Below are 23,521 nucleotides of genomic sequence, written 5' to 3' on the forward strand. Positions count from 1 at the left end.
CAATTCTATCCATAACAGTACGAATATACTACAGTTTGTTTCATCATTCACTCTTTGAAATATATCTGCTTAGTTTCTAGTTTTTGGCTGTTAGAAATGAAGACACTCTAAACAGTCACATACAGGTTTTCTGGTGTGTGAACATAAGTTATAGCTTCTCTGGGGTAACCCAGGAGTGAAATTGTATGGTAATTTCATGTGTAGTCTTTCAAAAGTGGCCTTACATTCCTACCAGCAATGTGAGTGATCCAGTTTCTCTTCATCCTTGCCAGTATTTGGTGCTGTCATTATTTTTTATTTGAACCATTTTTATAGGTATGTAGTGATATCTCCTTATTGATTTAATATGTATTTTCCTACTGACTAATGTGGCACATCATTCCTTTGTGCTTGTTTGTCTTGTTGTGTTGTGTTTTATATCCACACTTTTTTAAATCCGCTTTCTAATTGGATTTTTTTTAATGTTTTATATATTCTAGATCTGAATTTGGAAATCCTCTTTTCTTATCTCTAGTTTGTCTTTTCATTTTCTTGACAGGGGTCTTTCATAATACAAATTTTAAACTTTAATGAAGTCAGTCCAGTTTATATGTTTTACCTTTTGTTATTTGTAGATTTGATGTCAAGCCTAATAAATCTTTTCCTGTATAGTTTTCAAAATAAGACAATTAAAATTTCCGCCTTTATTGAGGAATAAAATTATATCAGTTATACAGTATGATGATTTTGATATACATATGTTTTGTGAAATTGATTACCACACTCAATTTAGTTAACACATCCATCAACTCACCTAGTTACCCTTTATTTTGTTTTGCTTTGTAGTGAAAACATTTAAGCAAATTTCAAGTATATAATTCATATGAACTGTAGCCACCATGCTGTACATTAGATCCCCTGAGCTTACTCATTTCATGAGTGGAAGTTCCATGACCACACACTTTCCTTGTCCTCTTGCCTCCTCTGGCCCTCGTAACTACAATACTACTCTCTCTCTCTCTCTCTATGAATTTAACCTTTAAAAGTTCCACATGTTAGATTATTCAGCATTTGCCTTCCTCTGTCTGACTGAGTGTAAAGCCTTCCAAATTTCATCCGTACTGTTGGAAATGGCAAGCTCTTTCTAATGGCTGAGTAATATTTCATTCTTCTATTATATGTCTGTCTATAATTTATCTATATATTCCACAATTTGTCCACTGAGGATTTTTTTGTATGTGGGCTTAAATTTTTTATACTTGGCACTTGTTCAAATGGCTCTTTTTGTAATATTGATTTGTTTTTTGTAAATTTGCCAAAACTAAGTTGGGAATACCTGTGTTGGTCTGTTTCTGGATTATCTATTCTGTTCCTGTGCCAACTTAGTTTGAAGAATAGGGGAAAGTCCATGTGTCAGCGTTCCACATACCACCTTCATGTTTTGAGAATTGCTAGAAAGGATTTTGGGACACAGTATTTAATTGTAATCTAGGCTAAGACTTTTTACAGTGATGGAATGTGGATCCACAGTCATATTATGAGAGAAAAAGACACAGACAGAAGCTGGTAGAACCTGCTTTCAGGCTTTCTTAGGCTGTCTCCTTTTCAAAAAGCACCACACTTCGTGCACTCTTCTCCAGCTTTAAAGAAAACAAAACAAAAATCAACAGTGTGTGTGATGGGACTGTCCAAGGAAACTCATCAGGGACTCACTGCCCCAGGAGGAATTTTATCCGGATCTAGGCCCCTTTTCTCTAGCACAAACCAAAATTCCAACTTTCCAACAGATAAGCAGTTGTTCAACCTAAACCACATTGTTTGCATAGTTCAGGCTCGCTGATAGTCATCCATGAGGGATTATTTTTATGCGAGTGTAAGGAACTCTTTGTCAACCATGTTCTCAGATGCCAACAAAGCCAGCTTTGCAAGCATGCCTTTCTAAGGACAGGAGCTTCAAGCCTGCTTGGTTAACTCTTTTCTACAGAGTATTCTGTCTTTCTGGAAGCAAGAGTCCTTGTGGTGCAGATTTGTAGTCTTCCCAAAACTGTTCACTAAAACAGACATAGTAACTAGGATAACTCATAGGGAAAAAACTGCAAGAGAAACAACTCCATAGACAGCATGCTCAACATTGTAGATGGCAAGGTGTGTGTTAGTGGCTGAATGAGGAAGCAAAGGAAAGGGAAAAAAAAACTTGTTAGTCCCGAGAGCTGGATCTTGGAATGCTCTCAAGAGTACAAACACCAGTGAATAGTCATCTTTTCAGGGAAGAGCTCCCATTTCAGCGCAGAACTCCATGGCCAGGTCTGAACATTACAATTGAAACTGGCTAGGCAATCTGTTTTCCTAATGAGGGGGACAGAAAATGGGTTGTTCTAATGAGAGATTCATAGTATTAGTGATTCTTGTCGTTATGTGAATGTTTTAGGATCATTATGGGATGTCCTATTTATTACCCAAAGTAAAATAAAGATGAAATCTTAATGTATAAGGATTAGAAACACTATGAGAAGTCATTTTAAAAAGGAGAGCTCTTTCTCTAAGCTGTATAACATACTTTCTATAATGGTTTCATCCTGTCTTTTTGAATGAAACTGAAATATAATCTCTGTTAGGGATTGTATTAACTTCCTATTGTCGTTGTAGAGAATTGTCCCAGATGTAGTTAGATGTCAGAACTGGTTCTAATGCGCCGCATCACAAGGCTTTCTCTGGAGGCTCTGGAGGACCATCTACTTCTTTGGTATTTCAGGTTTCTGCAGGCTTTCCGCATTCCCCTGCTTTTGGCCGCACATTGGAATGCTTTTTCTTCTGTTGTTTCCTTTGTCACATTGCCTTCTCTGAAATTGTCCCTCTTGTCTTCCTCTTACGCTTACAATGGACTCATCTGGACAACCCCCTTCCATCTCAACATCTGTAACTCATATCTAAGAATTCCTTTTACTTTATAAGGGAACATAGGCTAAAGGTTCTGGGAATAATGATGTAGCCATCTTTTGGGGGCCATTAACTTACCATAGATTAAAGAAAGAGTAAAATGTATGTTATTTATGCCTATTAGTAGTTGTTTTTTTGAATTACATTTGAATGTTCAATTAATATTTGCTTTTCTTCAATTGTGCTTCATTTATCATTTTGTGTTTCATTTTTGCCAAGCTTATTTTTATTCTTTCAGTGAATTTTTTTGCTTGCATTTTTCCATTAGTTTTTTTTTTTGAAACTTGTTTGCAAAGACTATTGATAATGGTCATGGTTTTAAAGTCCTGTTATTTGCAACCAAAAATCTGTGTTGATTCTTCCTACTATTTTGAAATCACTCATCTCATTGATATTCCAGGTGTATATGAAAATGTATTTTTACCATTTTACCTCATATATTTTGAATTATTTCTTCTACTGTTGTCACTGCTGTTATTATTTTTTAATTCTGTTCGTAGTTAGAAGATACAAAGAAGAAACCTTCAGGAAGCTTTAAGTTCATAATGGGTGTAATCTTTTCCAAATTCTGGCCCTTATACAAATATGTTCATAAAAGTGATTGTTTTAAAACTTAGCCCTCACTAAAGAGATTCACTGAGACATAAACATTGCCAATTTATTATAAAAGAGCAATTGCCAACCAGCATGAATTTACCAAGAAACCTGTTTGGATTTAAAACATGGGTCACAGATTATTGGTTGATGATGATATATATGATAATTACCAGTTACTGAATTTTGCTAGTTAAAGTGGTCTGTATTCTGGACTTGGCTAGGTCTCATACAAATGTTCTTACTTATTCTCTTTTCCCCAGACTTCACTCTGTTCTCTACTTTTTTGCTAGGACATTTGCCTAAAAGTCATTGCAGTGTAATTGAGGGGATTGCAACTCCCTTTTTAGCAGTCATGGAAGTTGCACTATGCTTAATTATATTGGAACATAGTTGTCAAAATGCTGATCGAGCATATTTTCAAATAAATCTCTCTTGGTGTGGGTTACTTCTGCTTACGAATACTTGGCTTATGTTGATCTTTTCTTACATTTTAAAAAGGTAATGTTTTCTCTGACCTTATTCTCCAATTGTGAATTTCCCTGATTTTTAACCTGTTTTCTGTTATATATTAATAACTTTCATCAGTGTGTGGTACAGTTCTTTTAAGATATTAATATTCTGTACCCGAGGGTGTTTACCGAGGTGTTCCTACCACCATTGCTTGGTTTCCTGGGATTTCAAGTACTTGAATTATTTTGAAATTCTCTTTGAGGGCAGCCTCCCAGGACTAAAAAGTCAGAGTAAGACAACATGTGACCCATGTAGTTTGCTAAAGGAATGTTATATATATATTGGTGATACTGTACAGATTTGAGGATTTATGCTATGGTCATTTTGTCAGTCACAGCCCAGTCCTTGTTCTTTGTCTTACAGCTTTCCCTCCCTTCAAGCAGACATCCCTCACAACATAATATACAACTGGATGCCAGGAGTCACCTTGATTTGATTTATTTTCCTCTACATGCAGATATGACCCTATCCGTATTACCATTGAGATTTGAAGTAAATTTAAGATTCTGCTTCTGTCATTTTCATTCATTTTAGATCCTACACTTCTGGACCTAATTGTCTTCATTCTGAGTTAGGTGGTTAGGCTGTAAAATAAAATGAGTGCCATAAATCATTATATCTGTGAGAACGTCTTGAATTTGTTTTTGCTTCTAAGTACTTCCTTCCATTTTGTTAATACTAACATTTAGTAACTACTGTGATAACTAAAAGTTTATTTAGCTTCATATTTCTTATGATTTTAAAGGACCCTTTTAAGAAGCAAAATACAGCTGAAGTATGAGCTATGGATATATAGTTTCCTTTAATGTTTTTATTTTTTAAAGAAGTTGAATATGTTTAATTTATTCTCTTTCAGTATTGTGCTTCTGCTAAGCCAAAAACAGACACTTGAAGAGCTGAAGCAGACAGTCCAGCAGCTGAGATGCACTGAGGCAAAGGTTGCAGCACAGAAAGAATTACTGGAACAAAAAGTACAAGAAAATGATGGGAAAGAGCCACCCCCAGTAGTAAACTATGAAGAAGATGCACGATCAGTTACATCGATGGTAAGCTAATGAGCAGTCCAACGAGAAAGTTGAAAAAGTAGTGTCTAGGTAATAAGTGAATACAAAATCAATTGCGGTTTGCTATAACAAATTATTACTCTTGTTAATATGCAGGTCCTATTAACTTGTTTGTAAATGCATAGACTTGTCAGTCACCTCAGGGCACCTGGAGAGCACTTGCAGGAACCGTCTGTAGAGTCAGAGGAAAAACACTCTTCTCTTGCCTTCAAAACTGAAAACAAAGACTGCAGTTGTTTTTTTCCTGGGGGACAGAAGAAGGTAGGGTGTTATTCTTAAGATAGAAGTAAGAATTAAGGAGAAAGCTATTTATTAATTTGTTTCTTCTTAAGAACAGTATTTCTACTTTAACTGAGATTGATGGAAGTTTATTTTCAGAATACAAAGTATTGATAAATATATTCAGATTCACAGACTTGAAATTCAGTTTTTTTCCATTTAGCTGTAGTAATTGTTTAGGAATTCTGTCTCTCCCTGTGAATGTTGTTGGATCTCACGAGGGGCAATTTTGCCCTCCCTAGGATTTTTGGTAATGTCTCCAGATGTTTTTTGGTAGTTGGAGCTGGTGAGTGCTGTTGATATCTAATGGGTAGAGGACAGTGAAGCTGCTCGGCATTCCTCAGTGCATAGAGCAGCTCCCGCCTTCATACTCCTAACAAGAGATTCTCCAGCCCATTATGTCAATAATGCCAGCATTAAAAAAACTGAAACAATGCCCTCATTTTTTTCCTCTTGTGGGTACCTGGATACACTCCATAGATGTATAATAATATTATAGTTCATGATGCTATAGCTCATATTTTGCTAATTTTTAGTTTATGTGATTCTAAATAATAACATTTGATTGTTAAATGAGTTCAGATGTCTGCATAAGAAAAAAAGACTCTGAAAATGTGATAAATATGGAAGTGAATAGAAGTCTTTAAGCTGTTGTGATTATTGCTAGCTTTATAATTAACTGATCCATACTATTTATAGAACACTGTGAATTATTCTTTGTTCTCTTTTACTGTCCTACTATTAGCAATCTTAGTAAAATACCAAAGACCCACTTAGATTTCCTCTCTCGCTTTATGATTATTGAGAACAAACTTACATAAATGCATTCTTTGAGAGGTGCCTTTCAAGGTTTTTCTTTAACTTGGCTTTTCTAGAAGATTGCACTTGTTTTCCCATATTTATTTTTCCATTAACATTTTGAAGACCCCTCATATCTCCCTGTCCCCATGTGGTTGTGGAGTTGGTTAATCAATGGCTTGATCTAGTGGCATCTTGGTTAAAATTTCATAATAATTTTTATGTGCAGATAACCCATGTTTGCCTCATTGATAGCAATCTCCACTTGATAATATGATTAAAAACTTAGCTTTAAATTTAAAATAATATAATAATTACTTCTTATAAAGAACTTACAGTCTTTGGAGTTTTATCTTTTGTAATCATTGAAGAAAAACCTTTGTTCAACAATTGAACTGAATTAGCAATGTTTCAGAGAGAAGGTATGCTCCTAATACAATTTAAGATAGCAATCTGCCTTCTTGCACCTTCAGGCTCCTCTCTTGTACTCATTTATTAAATGGTGATGATGCCTTGTAAATTTTTACAAAGCACTGCTGCAGATTTCATTTCATCCAATTTATTTTAAAAAGTTGCAATGGTAATTCTAAATATGTCTATCTATTCATTGAAGTAAGACCTTTAGTAAGTCAATGATATTTATAAATGTTGTCTCCACTGAATTACACACTTTTCATAATAATATAAAAGTCTTTCTCCATTTTAAGATTTTTGTTATGAATCCTATGTGGGGTGATATTAATATCTCTGCCCCTGCTTTAGGAAATAGTATGTATGTTTGAATATGTATATACATATACATTATATTTCAAGTGACATAAATATGACAAAATGTTAAAAATTGGTAAATCTGTATTGCTGATTGCTTCTTTACACTTTTCTGTGTTATTTGAAATATTTTAAAAGAAAAAAATTCAAAAAATAGATTTAAAACTAAAAAGAAGCAAACAGTGCAGGGATGGGGGATCTTTTTCTGCCAAGGGTCACTTAGATATTTATAACATCATTCCTGGGCCATACAAAATTATCAGCTACAAATTAGCCTGCTATAGGTTTATTGAATTTTGAGTCCTACTTGCAGTTGTCTTGTCAGGGCTAGAACAAATGATTTCACAGGCCTTATACAACCTGTGAGCTGGACATTCCTCATCCCTGGTCTAGAACAGTCATAGCTGAAAAAAATTAAAATTTATTGAGTCTTTTAAATGTGTAACTTATCAATTTTACAAAATAATTCTATAAGATATGTAATTTGAAGTAAAAATTAATGTTTTGTAATTCAGACAGGGCACCTAACAAATTGATGCCCATTAATAGATTTACAATTTGCTTTATAAAGGAAGTAGAAATATTTGCAATGCACCCTTCTTAAAACTTAATACTGGCCGGCGCCACGGCTCACTAGGCTAATCCTCCGCCTTGCGGCGCTGGCACACCGGGTTCTAGTCCTGGTCGGGGTGCCAGATTCTATCCCGGTTGCCCCTCTTCCAGGCCAGCTCTCTGCTGTGGCCAGGGAGTGCAGTGGAGGATGGCCCAAGTGTTTGGGCCTTGCACCCCATGGGAGACCAGGATAAGTACCTGGCTCCTGCCATCGGATCAGCGCGGTGCACCGGCCGCAGCGTGCCGGCCGTGGTGGCCAACGGCAAAGGAAGACCTTTCTCTCTGTCTCTCACTGTCCACTCTGCCTGTCAAAAAAAAAAAAAAAAAAAAAAAAAAAAAAAAAAAAAAAAAACTTAATACTCCCACATATATCAGTGAACTCTTTGCACAATTAAATTTTCTCAATTAATAGCTAGAATATTACTTTTCAATTTACTTGAAAACAGTAAAATTATTAAATTAGATTTAAATGATTTTCCCCCAAAGACTCTTTAAGTGAGGTTTTATGAATAGTAATTCAAGAAAAGCCTCAATTAACATTGTAGTTCTGTTGCTATTCCCTCTTTATAAATTTCATCTTTATAAGTATAAAATTCCAACAAGAGGAATTTGGTTGAATATTGGAAGAATTAGAAGAACTAATTTAAATATGTATTGGGATTTAAATATGTATTGGAAATTTGTGAAACTTGTCCCAAACATTGATTTAAAAGTAGGAGAGAAAATGAACTGTTTCATGCAATCCTAGTTACTGGTGGTGGCAAACAATATAGCTTCTCTTCAGTGGTGAATACTTCTGTGGAAGAGTGCGTTCAGAGGATTGTAGCATTGAATGGGCCGTGAATTGTATATTCTTATAAAGATTTCAATCTTTGATTCAGATGTATCATCAGGGTTAGGATTATGTAGTCACATTCTTATATGTATTGATGTTTATTTTGGCTCTCTAAATTTTGGCTCTATTACTTTACAAAAATTCAAACTTTTTGTAGAGGCAGATAATATTGTCATCTCTGTCAAGGTAGACCATCCTTCTAATATTGTTTTCTTTCCCCAAGGTATAATTTTGCACAAAATATAGAGAAAAGTGACAAATATTAAGTGTTACACAGAAATTTTTTGAATAAGCAAGGGAAGGAGGAATAATATTGGTGGGGGGAGGAGAGAGGGAAGGGAGGAGAAATACCTTTTATCCACTGGTTTACTCATGAAATATCAGAACAGGCAGGGCCAAATCTAGGAACTTAGAGTTTCACCTGACTCTCTGACCTGGGCAGCAGGGATGCAAGCACTGAGCCATGATCTGCTGCCTGCCAGGGTGTGCATTAGCAGAAACCTGGTTGGGAAGCAGAGAAGTGAACTCAGGACTTTGATATGGGACAGGAGCAGTTCAGGCGGCCTCTTAACTGCTGTGCCAAATCCCTACCCCGTAGTAATTTTTCATTGTGTTTATGTAGTTATTTATTTATTTATTCAAGTAGTATCTTTGAGTTGCTATGTATGTCAAGTGTATTTCTAGATGTTTGGGATATATCAGTAATTAAAACTAATAATAATAATAAGCCCTCCTCTCTTAGAAACTATATTCTGTGGTGAAGGTTATCAAGTTACTGAATTACATATTGTGTTGGAAGGTGATCAGTGTCAGGAAATAAAAGCAGAGCAGGGTAGAGTGCTGTTGGTTTAGCATCTCAAAGATTGGGATCCAACTTTATTTTTCTTTCTAAAAAATGTTTATTTTCATTTTTTTTTAGTTGAAAGGCAGAGAGAGAGAGATCTTTTATCAACTGATTCACTCCCCAACAGTTGGAGCTGGGCCGGGTTGAAACCAGGAGCCCAGAATTCAGTTCAAGTCTCCCACATGGGTGGCAGGAACCTAAGTACTTGGGCAGTCATCCATTGCCTCCTAGGGTGTGAATTACCAGGAAACTGGAATTAGAAGCAGAGCTGGCTCTTGAACCCTGGCATTTCCATATGGAATGTGGGTGTCCTAAGCAGTATCTTACCTGCTATGCCAAACACCTGACCCTGGGGGTCAATTTTAAATTGAATCAGGGTGACCGTTATTGATTGAGAAGGTGACATTTGAACAAAGAGTTGAAAATCTGGGGACTAATAAGCCACTTAAATTTCTGGGCAAAGAGCGTTCCAGCCAGAGAGTACATCATAAAGATTAGAATTCAAGAGCATGTTTGAGGGTTCAAAGTATAGCAGAGAAAAAGTGGAAGGAAAGATGTGAGTATAGGAAATGAACTGAGAGAAGTAATGGGAACAGATCTGGGGCCTTTGTAGGTCAAAATTAGGGATTATGGCCTTCCTCTGAGTTAAAGAGGGTTTGGATAGTTAACAGAGAAATGACAGGCTCACTTTGGAGTTAAATGGTCACTACTGAAACTGTATGGAAAATATATTTATGGAGAAAGAGATTATTGCAGTCACTCAGGTGATAGAAGATAAGAATTTGAACAAGGATGGTAACACTGGAAGTAACAAGTTTTTAGCTTTTAGGATATATTTTAAAGACTGAGCCTATGCAATTTCCTGTGGATGTACAGTATGGGAGAGGAGTCAAGGACGATTTGATGGTTTCTAGCTAGACCTTTGGAAGAATAAAATTGGTTTTGAGTGAAATGGAAAGACTACAGGTAAAGCAGCTTTGATGAGGAAAATTGCAACTTTAGTTGATCTTTCAAAACACAAATCAGTAGGGGCTTGGAGTTCAGGAACATGATTTTGGTCAAATTTGAAAACTGTAGGCATCAGATGATACTTAAAGCTGTTTGTTTGTAGGAGGACACCTTATGATGTAGTATAGAAAAGAGGAATAAGGCCTTAAGTCTGGGATACCTCCAAATAAGAGGTCCAGAAGAAGAGGAGGAATCAGTGGAACAGACTGAAAAGGACAACCGGTGAGGGAGTAGAAAGTAAGACAATCTTATGTCCTTGAAGTCTAGTGAAGAAAGGATTGCAAGATAGAGGGAGCTCAAGAAACTCAACAACAAAACAATCCAATTAAGAAATGGGCAGAGGATTTGAACAGACATTTTTCAAGAGAGGAAATTCAAGTGGCTAACAGATACATGAAAAAATGCTCAGGAACACTAGCCATCGGAGAAATGCTAATAAAAACCACAATGAGGTTTCGCTTCAACCCAGTTAGAATATGGCTATCATAGAGAAATCAAAAAACAACAGATATTGGTGAGGATATGGGGAAAACACCCTAATACACTGTTGGTAGGAATGTAAACTAGTACAGATATTGTGGACGACAGTATGGAGATTTCTCAGAAATCTGAAAATGGATCTACTATATGACCCAGCCATCTCTTTCCTGAGAATTTACCCAAAAGAAATCAGCATATGAAAGAGTTATCTGTACCCCCATATTTATTGCAGCAATATACAATAACTAAGATATACAATAACTAAGATACGGAATCAGTTCAGATGTCCATCAACCGATGACCGGATAGAGAAAATGTGGTAGTACTATGGAGTACTACTCAGCTGTAAAAAGAATGAACTCCTGTCTTTTGCAACAAAATGGATGTAACTGGAAACCATTATACTTGGTGAAATAAGCCAGTCCCCAAAAGACAAATATCGTATGTTTTCCCTGATCTGTGGTAACTAATAGAGTACAAAGCAATGTAATGCATATGAGTGAAATTGACATTTTGAGGTTTGATTATTGTTTACAATCCTTGTCTCTATTGTTAAGGAACAATTTTTTTTTTCACATTACTTTTTGTTGAATTCTTTACTTAGTGGAGGGTTAAGGTTATGATTATAAAATACAATGAAAGTATGTCATTGTAAAAATTAAAAGAAAAAATAAGAAAGGAAGGAGATTGGGAGGGTGGGAGTGTGTGAGAGAGAGGGCAGGGTGGGAAGTATCTCTGTTCTCCTAAATCTCTATATATGTAATATGTTCGCCTTATATAAATAAAAAATGTAAAAAATTGATGTACTAACAGAGTGGCTTTTCAGAACCATCAGTCATAATGTTACCTTATTTACAAAGGTTTACATTACTTTCCCCAACTTGAATGTATTTCTAACAGTTATGACTACGTTGGGAAGATAGTCTTTTGTTACACTCTGAAGCTCAGAGACTACTGGAAGGGGCTAAATTTGTTTGAACTGTGGCAATATTCTATTAAAGAGGAAGAAACAAATTATGGAATGTGTGTCTTTACTTTGGAGACTGTCTTTTGTTTAGAGAGAGTATCTCGAGGCCCTTCCTTAATTCAAAAAGTGGCGTGCACTGAAAATTTATGGAGGGCACTTCTAACTCTGGTAGTAAAGATATTGTGTTGGGCTGGCAGAAGTGCTGCTCCAAGAGTTAGGTTAATTTGATGATTTAGATCAGGTGAATTTATTATTTTTCTGCACATATATATGTGCAGATAAGATATATGTGCACATAAGATATGTTCCAAGAAGAAGTGAGCCCAGAATTTGGGGCATGTTGGATTGAAGTCAAAAGAAACAGTAATATTGACTGCGAGGATTTTCTGAGCCTTTTATTTAAAGTGTCCAAGAAGGGAAATAGCCTTTGAAATGAGATATCTCTGAAAATAGTGTCCTAACCCCCTTTCTAGGAGCCTCCTGAAGGGACCACGGTGCAATGAAACATTTCTTCCTGTTTGTTTTTTAGTTGTCTAGTTACAGGAACACGATAGGTTTTCAAATACTATCTCTTGAATTGATGAATTGGACTTCTTTTCCAATCTGGAATAATCGAGTTATTTTACTTTATAACAGCATGTGCTTTGGACCAAATATATTATAATTTTTATTGAAAGAATCTCTTATATTTCAAATATATCTAGAATTTATGGCACCACATGTATAATGAGGATCTACTTTTGAAATAAGTTTAGCTATTCTATAAGACATTTGCCTTTACTTTGATGTTTTTGGAATTACATATTTTGTTTATGCCCTTTTGCTATACTAACACATAATATATATTTATATCTCCTCTTGAGTTAGTTTTACTTAGTTGAATAGCAATAGTAATAAAAAAGTGTTTTGTTACATTTTCAGCCAAGAAAATATTTGTTGACTAAAATTTATCTGTCATTATAACTCAGTAATAATCCAATAACAGTGTCTGATATTTCAGTTTTATGCTTAGAGCACTAAAATGAACTGAAATAAACTGAAGTGTAATATTGATAACATCATTGGAGTTTCTTCTGTTTTCATCATCGAGTACATTTCTTTCTTTAAATACCTAAGATAAATGTTAATGTCAAATCTTACTCAGCAAATGGCAGTATACAGAGAAGAGTGTAAGACTAAGAACATTTTCAAAGTACTTTTCAATTTATGTATTTAACTATTATGTATGCTCATATTCTGTGTATATGCAGTGAATACACAGGGCAAAATAAATAAATAAATGGAATGTCACTTTTTCATTTGATTTTATAAAGTATAGGTGTATACATATTTCAAATTTATCTTTTTAATTATGAATTTCTTAATAAAATAACCATGGCTGAACCAGTCCTAAAATGATAAAGAGTGAGAAAATAATATTAGTTCAGAACTAAGTATTTACTATGATGAAAAATTTAAAAAATTACTGAGATTCATTCATTCGTTCAGGCTTCAGTGAGCAGTTGATGATTACTTGGTACATGAAGATTATTCATTGGGATTTTGTGGAATGAGTGGGTCAAAGATAGAATGGAATTACATCCTGCTGTAGGATTTAGAGGGCAAGATGGTGCACAAGTGATTGATATAACAATTGGAAGTTGGCTGCATTTTGACTTGTGTATATGTCTAGCAGTACTTAGATGTATACTCAGCAAATATTTATTACATAGAGAATAAGAATAGAATTTCAAAGACAGGTGAAAATTGATGCCACTTCATTTTTAAATGGTTTGTTACAATTGTGTTTTATCACATATCTCACTAAATAAATAAATATATGTGGCAGTGGTATTCTCACATGGTGATAGCATTGCAGAGATAATGCTTAGTTTGAGTTTATGATAGAATCATTATTCTCAAGCTGTGGCTGAAGGGCTTTGAATCCCAGGTCTACCACTTTGCAGTTGTACAGTGTTAATTAGTTAGGAGTTTCTTGCCCTCATTTCGCAGTGTGTAAAATGAGATTACAGTTTTACCTGCTGTGGGTTTATTGTGAGGAATAGTTAAGTTTATACATGTAAAGCAAAAAGAGAAGTGTCTTTCACTTAGTAAACTACTACCATCTTTATATGGTTACCATTTGATTGCTTATCACAGAGATGATAATGATTTTTTTTTGTCTTTACCGTACATTTTTAACACAGATTTATTGATTTGAGAGGCAGAGTTACAGAAAGGCAGAGGCAGAGGGAGGAGAGGTCTTCCCATCTGCTAGTTCATTCCCTAGATGGCCGCAGTGGCCGGAGCTGGGCTGATCCAATGCCAGAAGTCTGTAGCTTCTTCCAGGTCTCCCACGCGGGTACAGGGGTCCAAGGACTTGAGCCATCTTCTGCTGCTTTCCAGTACCTTAGCAGAGAGCTGGATCAGAAGTGGAGCAGCCAGGACTTGAACCAGCACCCATATGGAATGCTGGCACTGCAGGCATTACACCACAGCACCAGCCCCTAGCATAGCATTCTAGTTCTGAGTGAGATGTCATGCAACATTTTTTCAAAAGGAGTTCTCCTCAATTAGCTTATTTTGTCCTTTTTTTAAATGGAAGATTTATTTATTTATTTGAAAGGCAGATTTACAGAGAGGCAGAGAGAGAAAGAAAGAGAAAGAGAGAGAGAGGTCTTTCATCTGCTGGTTCACTCCCCATATGGTTGCAACAGCCAGAGCTGGGGCTGATCCTAAACCAGGAGCCAGGAGCTTCTTCTGGGTTTCCCTTGTAGATGCAGAGGCCCAAGGTCTTGGGCCACCTTCTACTACCTTCCCAGGCCATAGCAGAGAGCTGGATTGGAAGTGGAGCATCCGGGACTTGAACTGGCACCCATATGGGATGCTGGCACCACAGGCTATGGCATACCCACCATGCCACAGCTCTGGCACCCCAAACTTGGTTTTCCAATGGATGATTAGGCAGTAGATGTTTTCTCTGGGTTCAAAGACAGACTACCTCGGTTGTCTCTCACCATACTTGGAAACTCATGGAATCAAGGCTTAGATTTCCCTTTTTCTGATTTTCTATACGTCTAACAAGTCCCTCAGTCTTTACTTACAAGATGACAGGCACAGGCAGGATGAGACTGGATGCTTGCAGCAGACTGCACTCATCTGTCTCCTGGCTGAGACCATCCTTGTTCAACTTCTCCGGAGAACAAGCGTGCACATACAGCAAGGGGGAGGGGACAGCAGGTGTCACAGGCCCAGGAACTCTTTGTTCACAGGTTGACTTGGCCTCTGTGACCAGGAGACTGACAGGAGGCCATTCTAACAAGGGCAAGTTGTTTTTTCATGCTGACTATTTAAGGTCATTAGGATTTAGTTGTCTGGTCCAGAATGAATAATAAGCTTGAGAAATAATAACAATGATAATGGCTAATATGGATGGGACTTTATATACTGTGTCCCATTATAAACACTTTACATCCACTATTTCACATTTGAAACAGTCCTGAGTAGAGACCATTATTACTCATATTTTATAAATTGAAAGCATAACAAAACAAAAACCAGATAACCCAGAGTCTTGTATAAGGTTGTTTAGCTGGGAATTGGATAGTGTGTGCCATTCATTTTGGGCCTCATTCTAAATCATTTCCTTATAGCCCAAGTACTTTGTTTTTTGGTTTTAGTATGAAGAAGAAAACACTGTTCCTCAACGGTAGAGACAAGGGCTACAAGCAGTCATCGAATCTCAAAATGTCAGTTGTGCTTCTATCCATTACATTTTATGTGACACCCAAGTTGGGCATGATAGATCTCTCGTTAGCAGGAAGAAGGGTTTAGTACCTCTGTTGGCGTGATCACACCCTCACCTCTTACAAGGTGATCAATGCCCAGGTGTTAGCCCACAGTGGATGCAATACTCATCTGCATTACCCATGAATCCTACAAAGGATCTGTGTACTCTTTTTTTTTTTTTTTTTTTTTTTGACAGGCAGAGTGGACAGTGAGAGAGAGAGACAGAGAGAAAGGTCTTCCTTTGCCGTTGGTTCACCCTCCAATGGCCGCCACGGCCAGCGCGCTGCGGCCGGCGCACCGCGCTGATCCGATGGCAGGAGCCAGGAGCCAGGTGCTTTTCCTGGTCTCCCATGGGGTGCAGGGCCCAAGCACCTGGGCCATCCTCCACTGTACTCCCTGGCCACAGCAGAGGGCTGGCTTGGAAGAGGGACAACCGGGACAGAATCCGGCGCCCCGACCGAGACTAGAACCCGGGGTGCCGGCGCCGCTAGGCGGAGGATTAGCCTAGTGAGCCGCAGCGCCGGCCGGGATCTGTGTACTCTTAAGTGTGAGTATGGATCCCGCTGCAGTGAGCCGTCCCAGGCAATCAGGGAGCTGTGAGCGTGTGGAGCCACTCACAGTGATTGCCCAGAGACCCAGCTACACCCTGTGCCCTCTCATGTAGTCACAGAGTCCCTACAGTCTCAACACACAAGACTCCCCAGTCACGGGGTACAGAGGACCTGCTCTTCCCTGCTAGCCTGGCCTGTACCCGGAAAGGCAGAGATGTTCCAAGAGCCTGCTGCCTCTGGGTGCTCCCCCTAGGTGGTTTGAGCCCTGAAACCTGTGATATGTTGAGAAGCTAGGGGCACCTTGCAGTCCTACGTGGGTGCCCAGCCCTCTGTTAGGCCTCCCAGCCAGACTCAAAGTCAGTGGGGAATGTAAATTTTTCCCTCTGGTTAAATCCTTGGATCACAGGCGTGCACAAGAGCCACTGGCTGTAGCCCGTACTCGTTTTCCTTGTGGTTGCCTGGCATGCACGAGAGCCTCTGCAGCTGGTACTGATGTCAGAATTGCTGTTTCTCCCCACCTGTTGCCGGCTGCACACACCCGAGCTGCTGGGCCACCACTGCTGACAAGATGCTGTCTTGTCCCTGCCTGTTGCTGGGCGCATGCACAAGAGCTGCCATTGCTGCTAGTTATGTCAAAAAGAGCATCCTCCCTCCCTCAGCCGGTTGCTGGACTCCGTTGTTGCAGGGATGGGGAGAGAGAAACGTGGGCTGCTTTTTTTGCTGGGTTAGCAAGTACCCTGTCAGCATTAAGGGCTCCAAGCCAGACTCAAAGGCAGTGTAGTCTGCCAGTGGTACAGGCCACTGCAGTCTGATGTCACCTCACTTCAAAGCTGATGCTTTGTCCAGCTCTAGGTTTCTGAAGTTGCGTGTTGTGTCCGTGCTCATTGCTGTACATCCACACCTTCCACGCAGATCCACGGCATCCCTCTTCCTTCTGTAGAATTTCCATTGCAGTTTTCTCTCTAACTCTCCCCTGAGAATGTACTTCCTCCACTTAAAAAAAAAACAAAAACTATTTTTACCCAGCCTACAGCAGTATACCCCTTCCCTATTATGCCATCTTGGAATCTCCTAATAATTTTTTAAAAAAGATTATTTTATTCACTTGTGAGGCAGAGTTACAAACAGAGAGACAGACAGAGAGAGGGAGAGACACAGAGAGAGGTCTTCCATCCACTGGTTCACTCCCCAAATGACTGCAATGGCTGGAGCAGGGCCAGTCTGAAGCTAGAAGCTCCTCTGAAGCCAGAAGCCAGGAGCTTCTTCTGTGTCTCCCACGCAGGTGCAGGGGCCCAAGCATTTGGGCAATCCCCTGCTGCTTTCCCAGGCCAACAACAGATGGGATGCTGGTGTTGCAGGCGGGGTCCTAGTCTGCTGAGCCACACTGCTGGTCCCTCAAATGAGTTTTTCAAGAAGTTAAATTTAATAAAACATTTTAGTTCATTAAGAAAATAATTTTTATTAATAACATTAATTAGTACATTAGTTACATAAATGCATTAATTAGATTTTCTTCGTGTAATTTTCTTTCTAGATTAACTGGTTACCTAACTGATGGAGGGCATATGAACTGGCATTCATTCTATGTTAGTTAAAAATTAGGGAAAAAAAACCTCAAAACTTTGGACTAAGATAGTTTAGCTTACTGCAGATACATTGTTTAAGAATACAATATATTGAGAAGTTTAATTACCTGAAAAGAAAAAAATTAAATATATGACTAATTTGTTATAATTATATAACATATATAATATATAATATATATATCATATATAATTATAAGGAATAAAATTGCTAAAAATGTTATATGAATAAATGAATACAATCCTACTTTTTTCCTATAGTTTTTTAAAATATATATGTATTTATTTATTTGAAATAGCAACAGAGAGAAAGGGAGAGAAGGGAAAAGATACCTCTGGTTCACTCCTTTAATGGCTGCAGCAGGCAGGTGTGAGACAGGCTGAAGCTAGGAGTCAGGAACTGCATTCTGGTCTCCTGTGTGGATGGCAGAGACCCAAGAAATTGGGCCATCCTCTGCTGCCTTCCCACATGCATTAGCCAGAATTGGGTCAGAGGCAGAGCAGCCAGGAGTGGGACTTGAATCAGCACTCTGTTATGCGATGCTGGTGTCACAGGTGACTGCTTAACTGCTGTACCACAATGCTAATCCTCTTTTTTTTTTTTTTTTACTGATTAAATATAAATCAGTGAAAAAATAATTACTTGGTATATAGCCATTGTATAACATATTTGAAATTTTTTAAAAAAACTCGAAATTACTTTATTTCCTTCGATCTGAGTTTCTCGGTTATACAATGTAGTCACTCATCTCTGTTAGTTGCTCATTTCTCTGTTAAACTGAACGAAGTTTATCTTACAATTTATGTTTGAGATGTGATCTTTGAGATTAAATGTGAGTAGATGTTCAAATATGCTCCCAGAGAAGGAGTTTTGTATTTATGAATTTTGAAAACTATGACATACTACTTTCTTTTATTTAATTGAAAGATTTCATAAAGAGGCTATGGGAATATTATGATTTATTGCTTCATTTGATGCCTAATGAATTTAACTCCTAATAAATTTTGCTATTTATTACAATATTCTGAAGAAAATTATTTTTCAATGTTAGTATTTAAAAGATTAAGGCTCAATTATTAATTTTCAAAATCACTGGTTTACTTTGCAAAATGAGATCTTAGTCTAAGGAGGGATTTTTTTCTATCAGAATATATCTGGAGGTCTCAGAGGATAGGGGCTAAGTCCTTCCGAAAATTACTCACGATTGCTTACAAAATCACTTGATCCTCGGAAGAAGAAACAGCTGAGAACAAATCCGTTACACTTCTGCTTTTTTTATTATGTGTGGTAGGTGTTGTACAAGGCTACAAAAAGAATATAAACAAATTCAGATTCTTTTATCTTTTTTATTTAGCCTAGAAAAATAACAATTGAACAACCAGAAGATTGCATTTTTTAAAATAGCATAGTTAGGAAACAAGAATACTCACATAAACTGATAGAGACTACTTAGTCCAAAGAAGCTCATGCACACACACATATGCAGATATATAATTGTGTGTGTGTGTGTAACATACATATATGATAGTAATACTAGACAGTTTGCAGGGAAACAATATTATTCTATATATTTGATAAATGTAGATCTTCAGCTCATGCTACATAAATAATGAATTACAGAAAACTTAAATTGTCCAATATACAAAAAAGCCACAGAACTACTAAAAGGGAATAGAAATGAAAATTTTCTATAATGGAAAATAAAAGGAGTTAAAATGCAGAATAATATGTGCTGTAATCACGACAAAATTAATGTTTATGAACTTACAACTAGATCATCCAAATTGCTTTTTAAAGAAGTAATGCACCAATTAAAAGTGTACAAAAATGAATGAAAAATTCATAATCAATATCATCTTTAATGAAAACATAAAAAATTTCAACCCCACTAGCAATGAAAGTAATGGCTAAGAAACACAATTAGAAAATAATGAGTGGGGCTGGCGCTGTGGCACAGTGGGTTAAAGCCCTGGCCTGAAGTGCTGGCATCCCATATGGGTGCCGGTTCTAGTCCTGGCTGCTCCTCTTCCAATCCAGCTCTCTGCTATGGCCTGGGAAAGCAGTAGAAGACGGCCCAAGTCCTTGGGCCCCTGCGCCCCCGTGGGAGACCTGGAAGAAGATCCTGGCTCCTGGCTTCGGATTGGCGTAGTTCCGGCCATTCGCGGCCATCTGGGGAGTGAACAAGTGGATGGAAGACCTCTCTCTATATATCTCTACCTCTCTCTGTAATTCTTTCAAATAAATAAAATAAATCTTTTTTAGAAAAAAGAAAAGAATGAGTAATTTAATTTTCTATCACTTCATAGTGGATTCCTTCCAACCTGTTTTTCACTGCAACAAAATTGATCTGGTTTTTTAAATTAGCAACAGCATGTCTTCTTTTTTTCAGTGTTTATTTATTCAATTTAAGAATTTATTTGAGGCCGGCGCCGCGGCTCACTAGGCTAATCCTCTGCCTGCGGCGCTGGTACCCCGGGTTGTAGTACCGGTTGCTCCTCTTCCAGTCCAGCCCTCTGCTGTGGCCCGGGAGTGCAGTGGAGGATGGCCCAAGTCCTTGGGCCCTGCACCCACATGGGAGACCAGGAGAAAGCACCTGGCTCCTGGCTTCTGATCCACGCAGCGTGCCGGCCGCAACACGCTGGCCGTAGCGGCCACTTTGTGGGGGGTGAATCAACGGAAAAGGATGACCTTTCTCTCTGTCTCTCTCTCTCTCACTGTCTAACTCTGCCTGTCTTAAAAAAAAATTTATTAGAAAGACAGAGTGACAGAGACAGAGAATGAGATCTTCCCTCCACTTGTTCACTCCTCAAATGCCTGCAACAGCTGGGGCTTGGCCAAGCCCAGGCCATGAGAAGGAATTCCATCATGGTCTCCTGTGTAGCTGGCAGGGACTGAAGTACTTGGATCATCATCTGCTGCCCAGGCTCGACAGCAGGAAGCTGGACCAGAAGCAGAGGCAGGACTCAATCCCAGGCACTCTGATGTGGGATGCAGATGTCCTAAGCAGCTTAACCCACTTAACCCACTGTGCTAAAACGCCTGACCCATCCAAAGTAATCTTTGAAAATTTCAAATCAGAGCAAATCTGACTATACTGGCATTCCCAAGAATGGCTTCAGTGACTCCTGTGGCTTTCATGGTAAACACCAAATTTTAAAAAACGTCCTGCCTACAGGGTTTAAGTTGTCTGGCCCCTATCACCAGATGTTTTTATAACAGAGAGAGGGAGGGAAACAAAGGCATGGCAGGGGAGATAGCAGTGATGAAGTCTTAGGAGAAAAATTAGGCACGTTAGAGGGCTGGTTGTATGGTTTCAGTTAAGAACAGGTGAAGTCGGAATAAATTAGTTAGAGGTTTATAAGGAGTTGTCAGTTGTGGCCTGGAATGTTGTCAGTGAAGCAGTTCTCACTGGTAAGTTCCCAGTTACAAATGGCGGAATGTGTTGCTGACATTGTGCATGGCTGAGCATTGCAGGAGATAAAGACTTCCAAGGATCTTTGTATCTTGGGGTGTAGGAATTGTTCACAATTGTTCACAATTGTTCACAGTTGTTCAGGGATTGAGCTGGAAAGAAAATAATCTTAAACCATTGGCCGTAGATTTAATCAATGAAGAAAGTGTCTGGCAGGCCAGTGGATGACAGTATTGGGAAAGAAAATACCCACCATTGGCTTCTTTTGTGTTACTATTAAAATACCTCATCTCTTATAATTATTTTCTATTTTTAGTGCTGTTCCTATTTTTTTAAAGATTTATTTTATTTATTTGAAAGTCATAGTTACACAGAGAGAGGAGAGGTAGAGAGAGAGAGAAAGAGAGAGAGAGAGAGAGGTCTTGCATCTGTTGGTTCACTCCCCAATTGGCTGCAAGAGGATGGCCCAAGTCCTTGGGCCCCTGCACCTGCTTGGGAGACCAGGAAGAAGCTTCTGGCTCCTGGCTTCAGATAGGCACAGCTCCGGCTGTTGTGGCCATTTGGGGAGCAAACCAGCGGATGGAAGACCTCTCTCTCTCCCTCTGCCTCTCTCTGTAACTCTGTCTTTCAAATAAATAAAATAAATATTTAAAAAATAAAAAATTAATCTTTTTATAGGTTTTAAGATGAGTGTGTTGAAAATTTAGGTATTGGGTGAAGCATGTTCCATTTTGGAGAGTTTTTCTAAACATTTATTTTCATGTTTATTATGATTCAAAGTTTTAAATTTCCCAAAGGTTGATTCTTTAATATATACTTAATTTAATTCATTAACATTGGACAATGCAACGCCTCATGTTAGAGGTTATTTTAATACACCATTTAAGAACAATTACTAAAAGAAAGGAACTAACCCTCAATTACCACTTACTACATGTGCTATATATAAAACATGGTTTTATTTATTACTGACAGTCATGCAATGGAGGTACCTTTCAGACAAGAACATGGATCTCATATATGGCATAACCTCTCTGAGATGAGATTCCTTCTTGATATAAGTGGCAAGTGAGAGAAACCTCCTAGAATTGTTTTGAAAATTAAATAAATAATATTTGCCAAAAATGTTTATCTTAGTGTTTGGCATATAGACAAACTCAATAGATGCCAGCTATAAAGAAAGAAATATTTTAATGACATCTTCTACATGTGGTTCCTCATTATCTTTATACTAGAGACTATATTCTGTTTTTAAGTATTTTAGTTCTTTTTAATAGTGTAATACCTAAAAGTAACAAATTACCACCAGGTGGAGCTCAGTATCAGATCAAGCTGGATTCAGGACTGGCTCTGTGGCCATGTGGGTAAAGCTGTCACCTGCAGTGCTGACATCCCCTGTGGGTGCCAGTTCGAGTCCTGGCTGCTCCACTTTCGTTCCAGCTCTGTGCTGTGGCCTGGGAAAGCTGTAGATGATGGTCTAAGTGCTTGTGCCTCTGCACCCAGGTGGAAGGCCTGGAAGAAGCTCTAGGCTCCTGGCTGCCAATCGGCCCCAGCTCCACTGTTGTAGCCATTTGGGGAATGAACCAGTGGATGAATGACCTCTCTCTCTCTCTCTCTCTCTGCCCCCCCCCCTTTTCTCCCCACCTGTCTCTCTGCCTCCACCTCTGCAACTCTGACTTTCAAATAAGTAAATAAATCTTAAGGAAGCCATATTGCTAAAATTGAGACATTTTATGAACTTATAATTTAAAAATAAAATAAGTGTATATAATTTTGAAATGTCCATGTGAAGGTTTTCTGTTCTTTTCCAGGCCTACCAGAGTTATCACTCTATAACATAGTTCTTCGATATGTAGAAGTAATGCTTTAGTTATTCTGATTTTAATGCTTCCTTATATCAGGTATCATGTAAGGTTTGACTGTTCATTTGCATGCATAAAGTACTTTTGGCATAAAATTAACTAGTAAATATTCTCTTTAAATTTGATATTTTTAATAAGATTTATTTATTTGAAAGGCAGAGCAATGTGGGGTTGGGTTGTGGGGGTGTAGGCAAGATCTTGCATTAGCTGATTCACTCTCCAAATGACTGCAACAGCTATGTCTGGGCCAGGCTGAAGTCAGGAGAAAAGAACTCAGTCTCTCTTTTTTCTTACATAGACACTGGTCATTGGATTGGAGTAGACCCAACAGCCTCATATTAAGTTGATTGTATTTACAGACCCTATTTCCAAATAATGTCACATTCTGGGTATTACAACTTTAAGGTTTTTTTTTTTGGGGGGGGCACAATTTAAGTCATAACAAATGTGATCATTAACTGTACCTTGATCATTTTACTTTTCCAGTCAAATGTTTATTTATTTGTTACTATTTATTACTACTGTCTGGGTTCTGATTTTAAAACTGTTTCTTAGGCCATACTGAAAGCATATTTTCCATTCTGGTGGTAACAACATTTAATAACCTTTGGTAGAGAACATTATCAAAGTCTTCACTAATACCTAAGAATATTATTTTCGATACTC

The 23,521-nt window shown here is 38.0% G+C and overlaps 1 protein-coding gene and 1 long non-coding RNA gene across 32 annotated transcripts in view; one reads left to right on the forward strand and one right to left on the reverse strand.

Moving 5' to 3' along the window:
- The window catches only part of FER (FER tyrosine kinase), a 475,696-nt gene that overhangs the window by 162,036 nt on the left and 290,139 nt on the right, over positions 1-23,521 (forward strand). For 25 of the 31 annotated variants that reach the window (XR_011381954.1, XR_011381952.1, XR_011381953.1 and 22 more), the window contains one exon: positions 4,880-5,069. Coding sequence is in view for 25 of the 31 variants with exons in the window: in XM_051853925.2 (XP_051709885.1) it covers positions 4,880-5,069 (190 nt within the window). In the remaining 6 variants the exon portion in view is untranslated. Of the gene's footprint in view, positions 1-79; positions 316-4,879; positions 5,070-5,183; positions 5,350-23,521 lie in introns of those variants that run through there. The other 6 variants (XM_070056523.1, XM_017344637.3, XM_070056522.1 and 3 more) reach the window with 4 other exon arrangements.
- Positions 4,878-18,048, reverse strand: LOC138845159 (uncharacterized). The gene is made up of 2 exons (XR_011381958.1): positions 17,914-18,048; positions 4,878-5,331 (listed from the first exon to the last, which is right to left on the reverse strand). It is a non-coding gene; the product is annotated as an uncharacterized lncRNA (long non-coding RNA).

Source organism: Oryctolagus cuniculus, chromosome 14 (assembly GCF_964237555.1).
Source record: "Oryctolagus cuniculus chromosome 14, mOryCun1.1, whole genome shotgun sequence".
NCBI lineage: Eukaryota > Metazoa > Chordata > Mammalia > Lagomorpha > Leporidae > Oryctolagus > Oryctolagus cuniculus.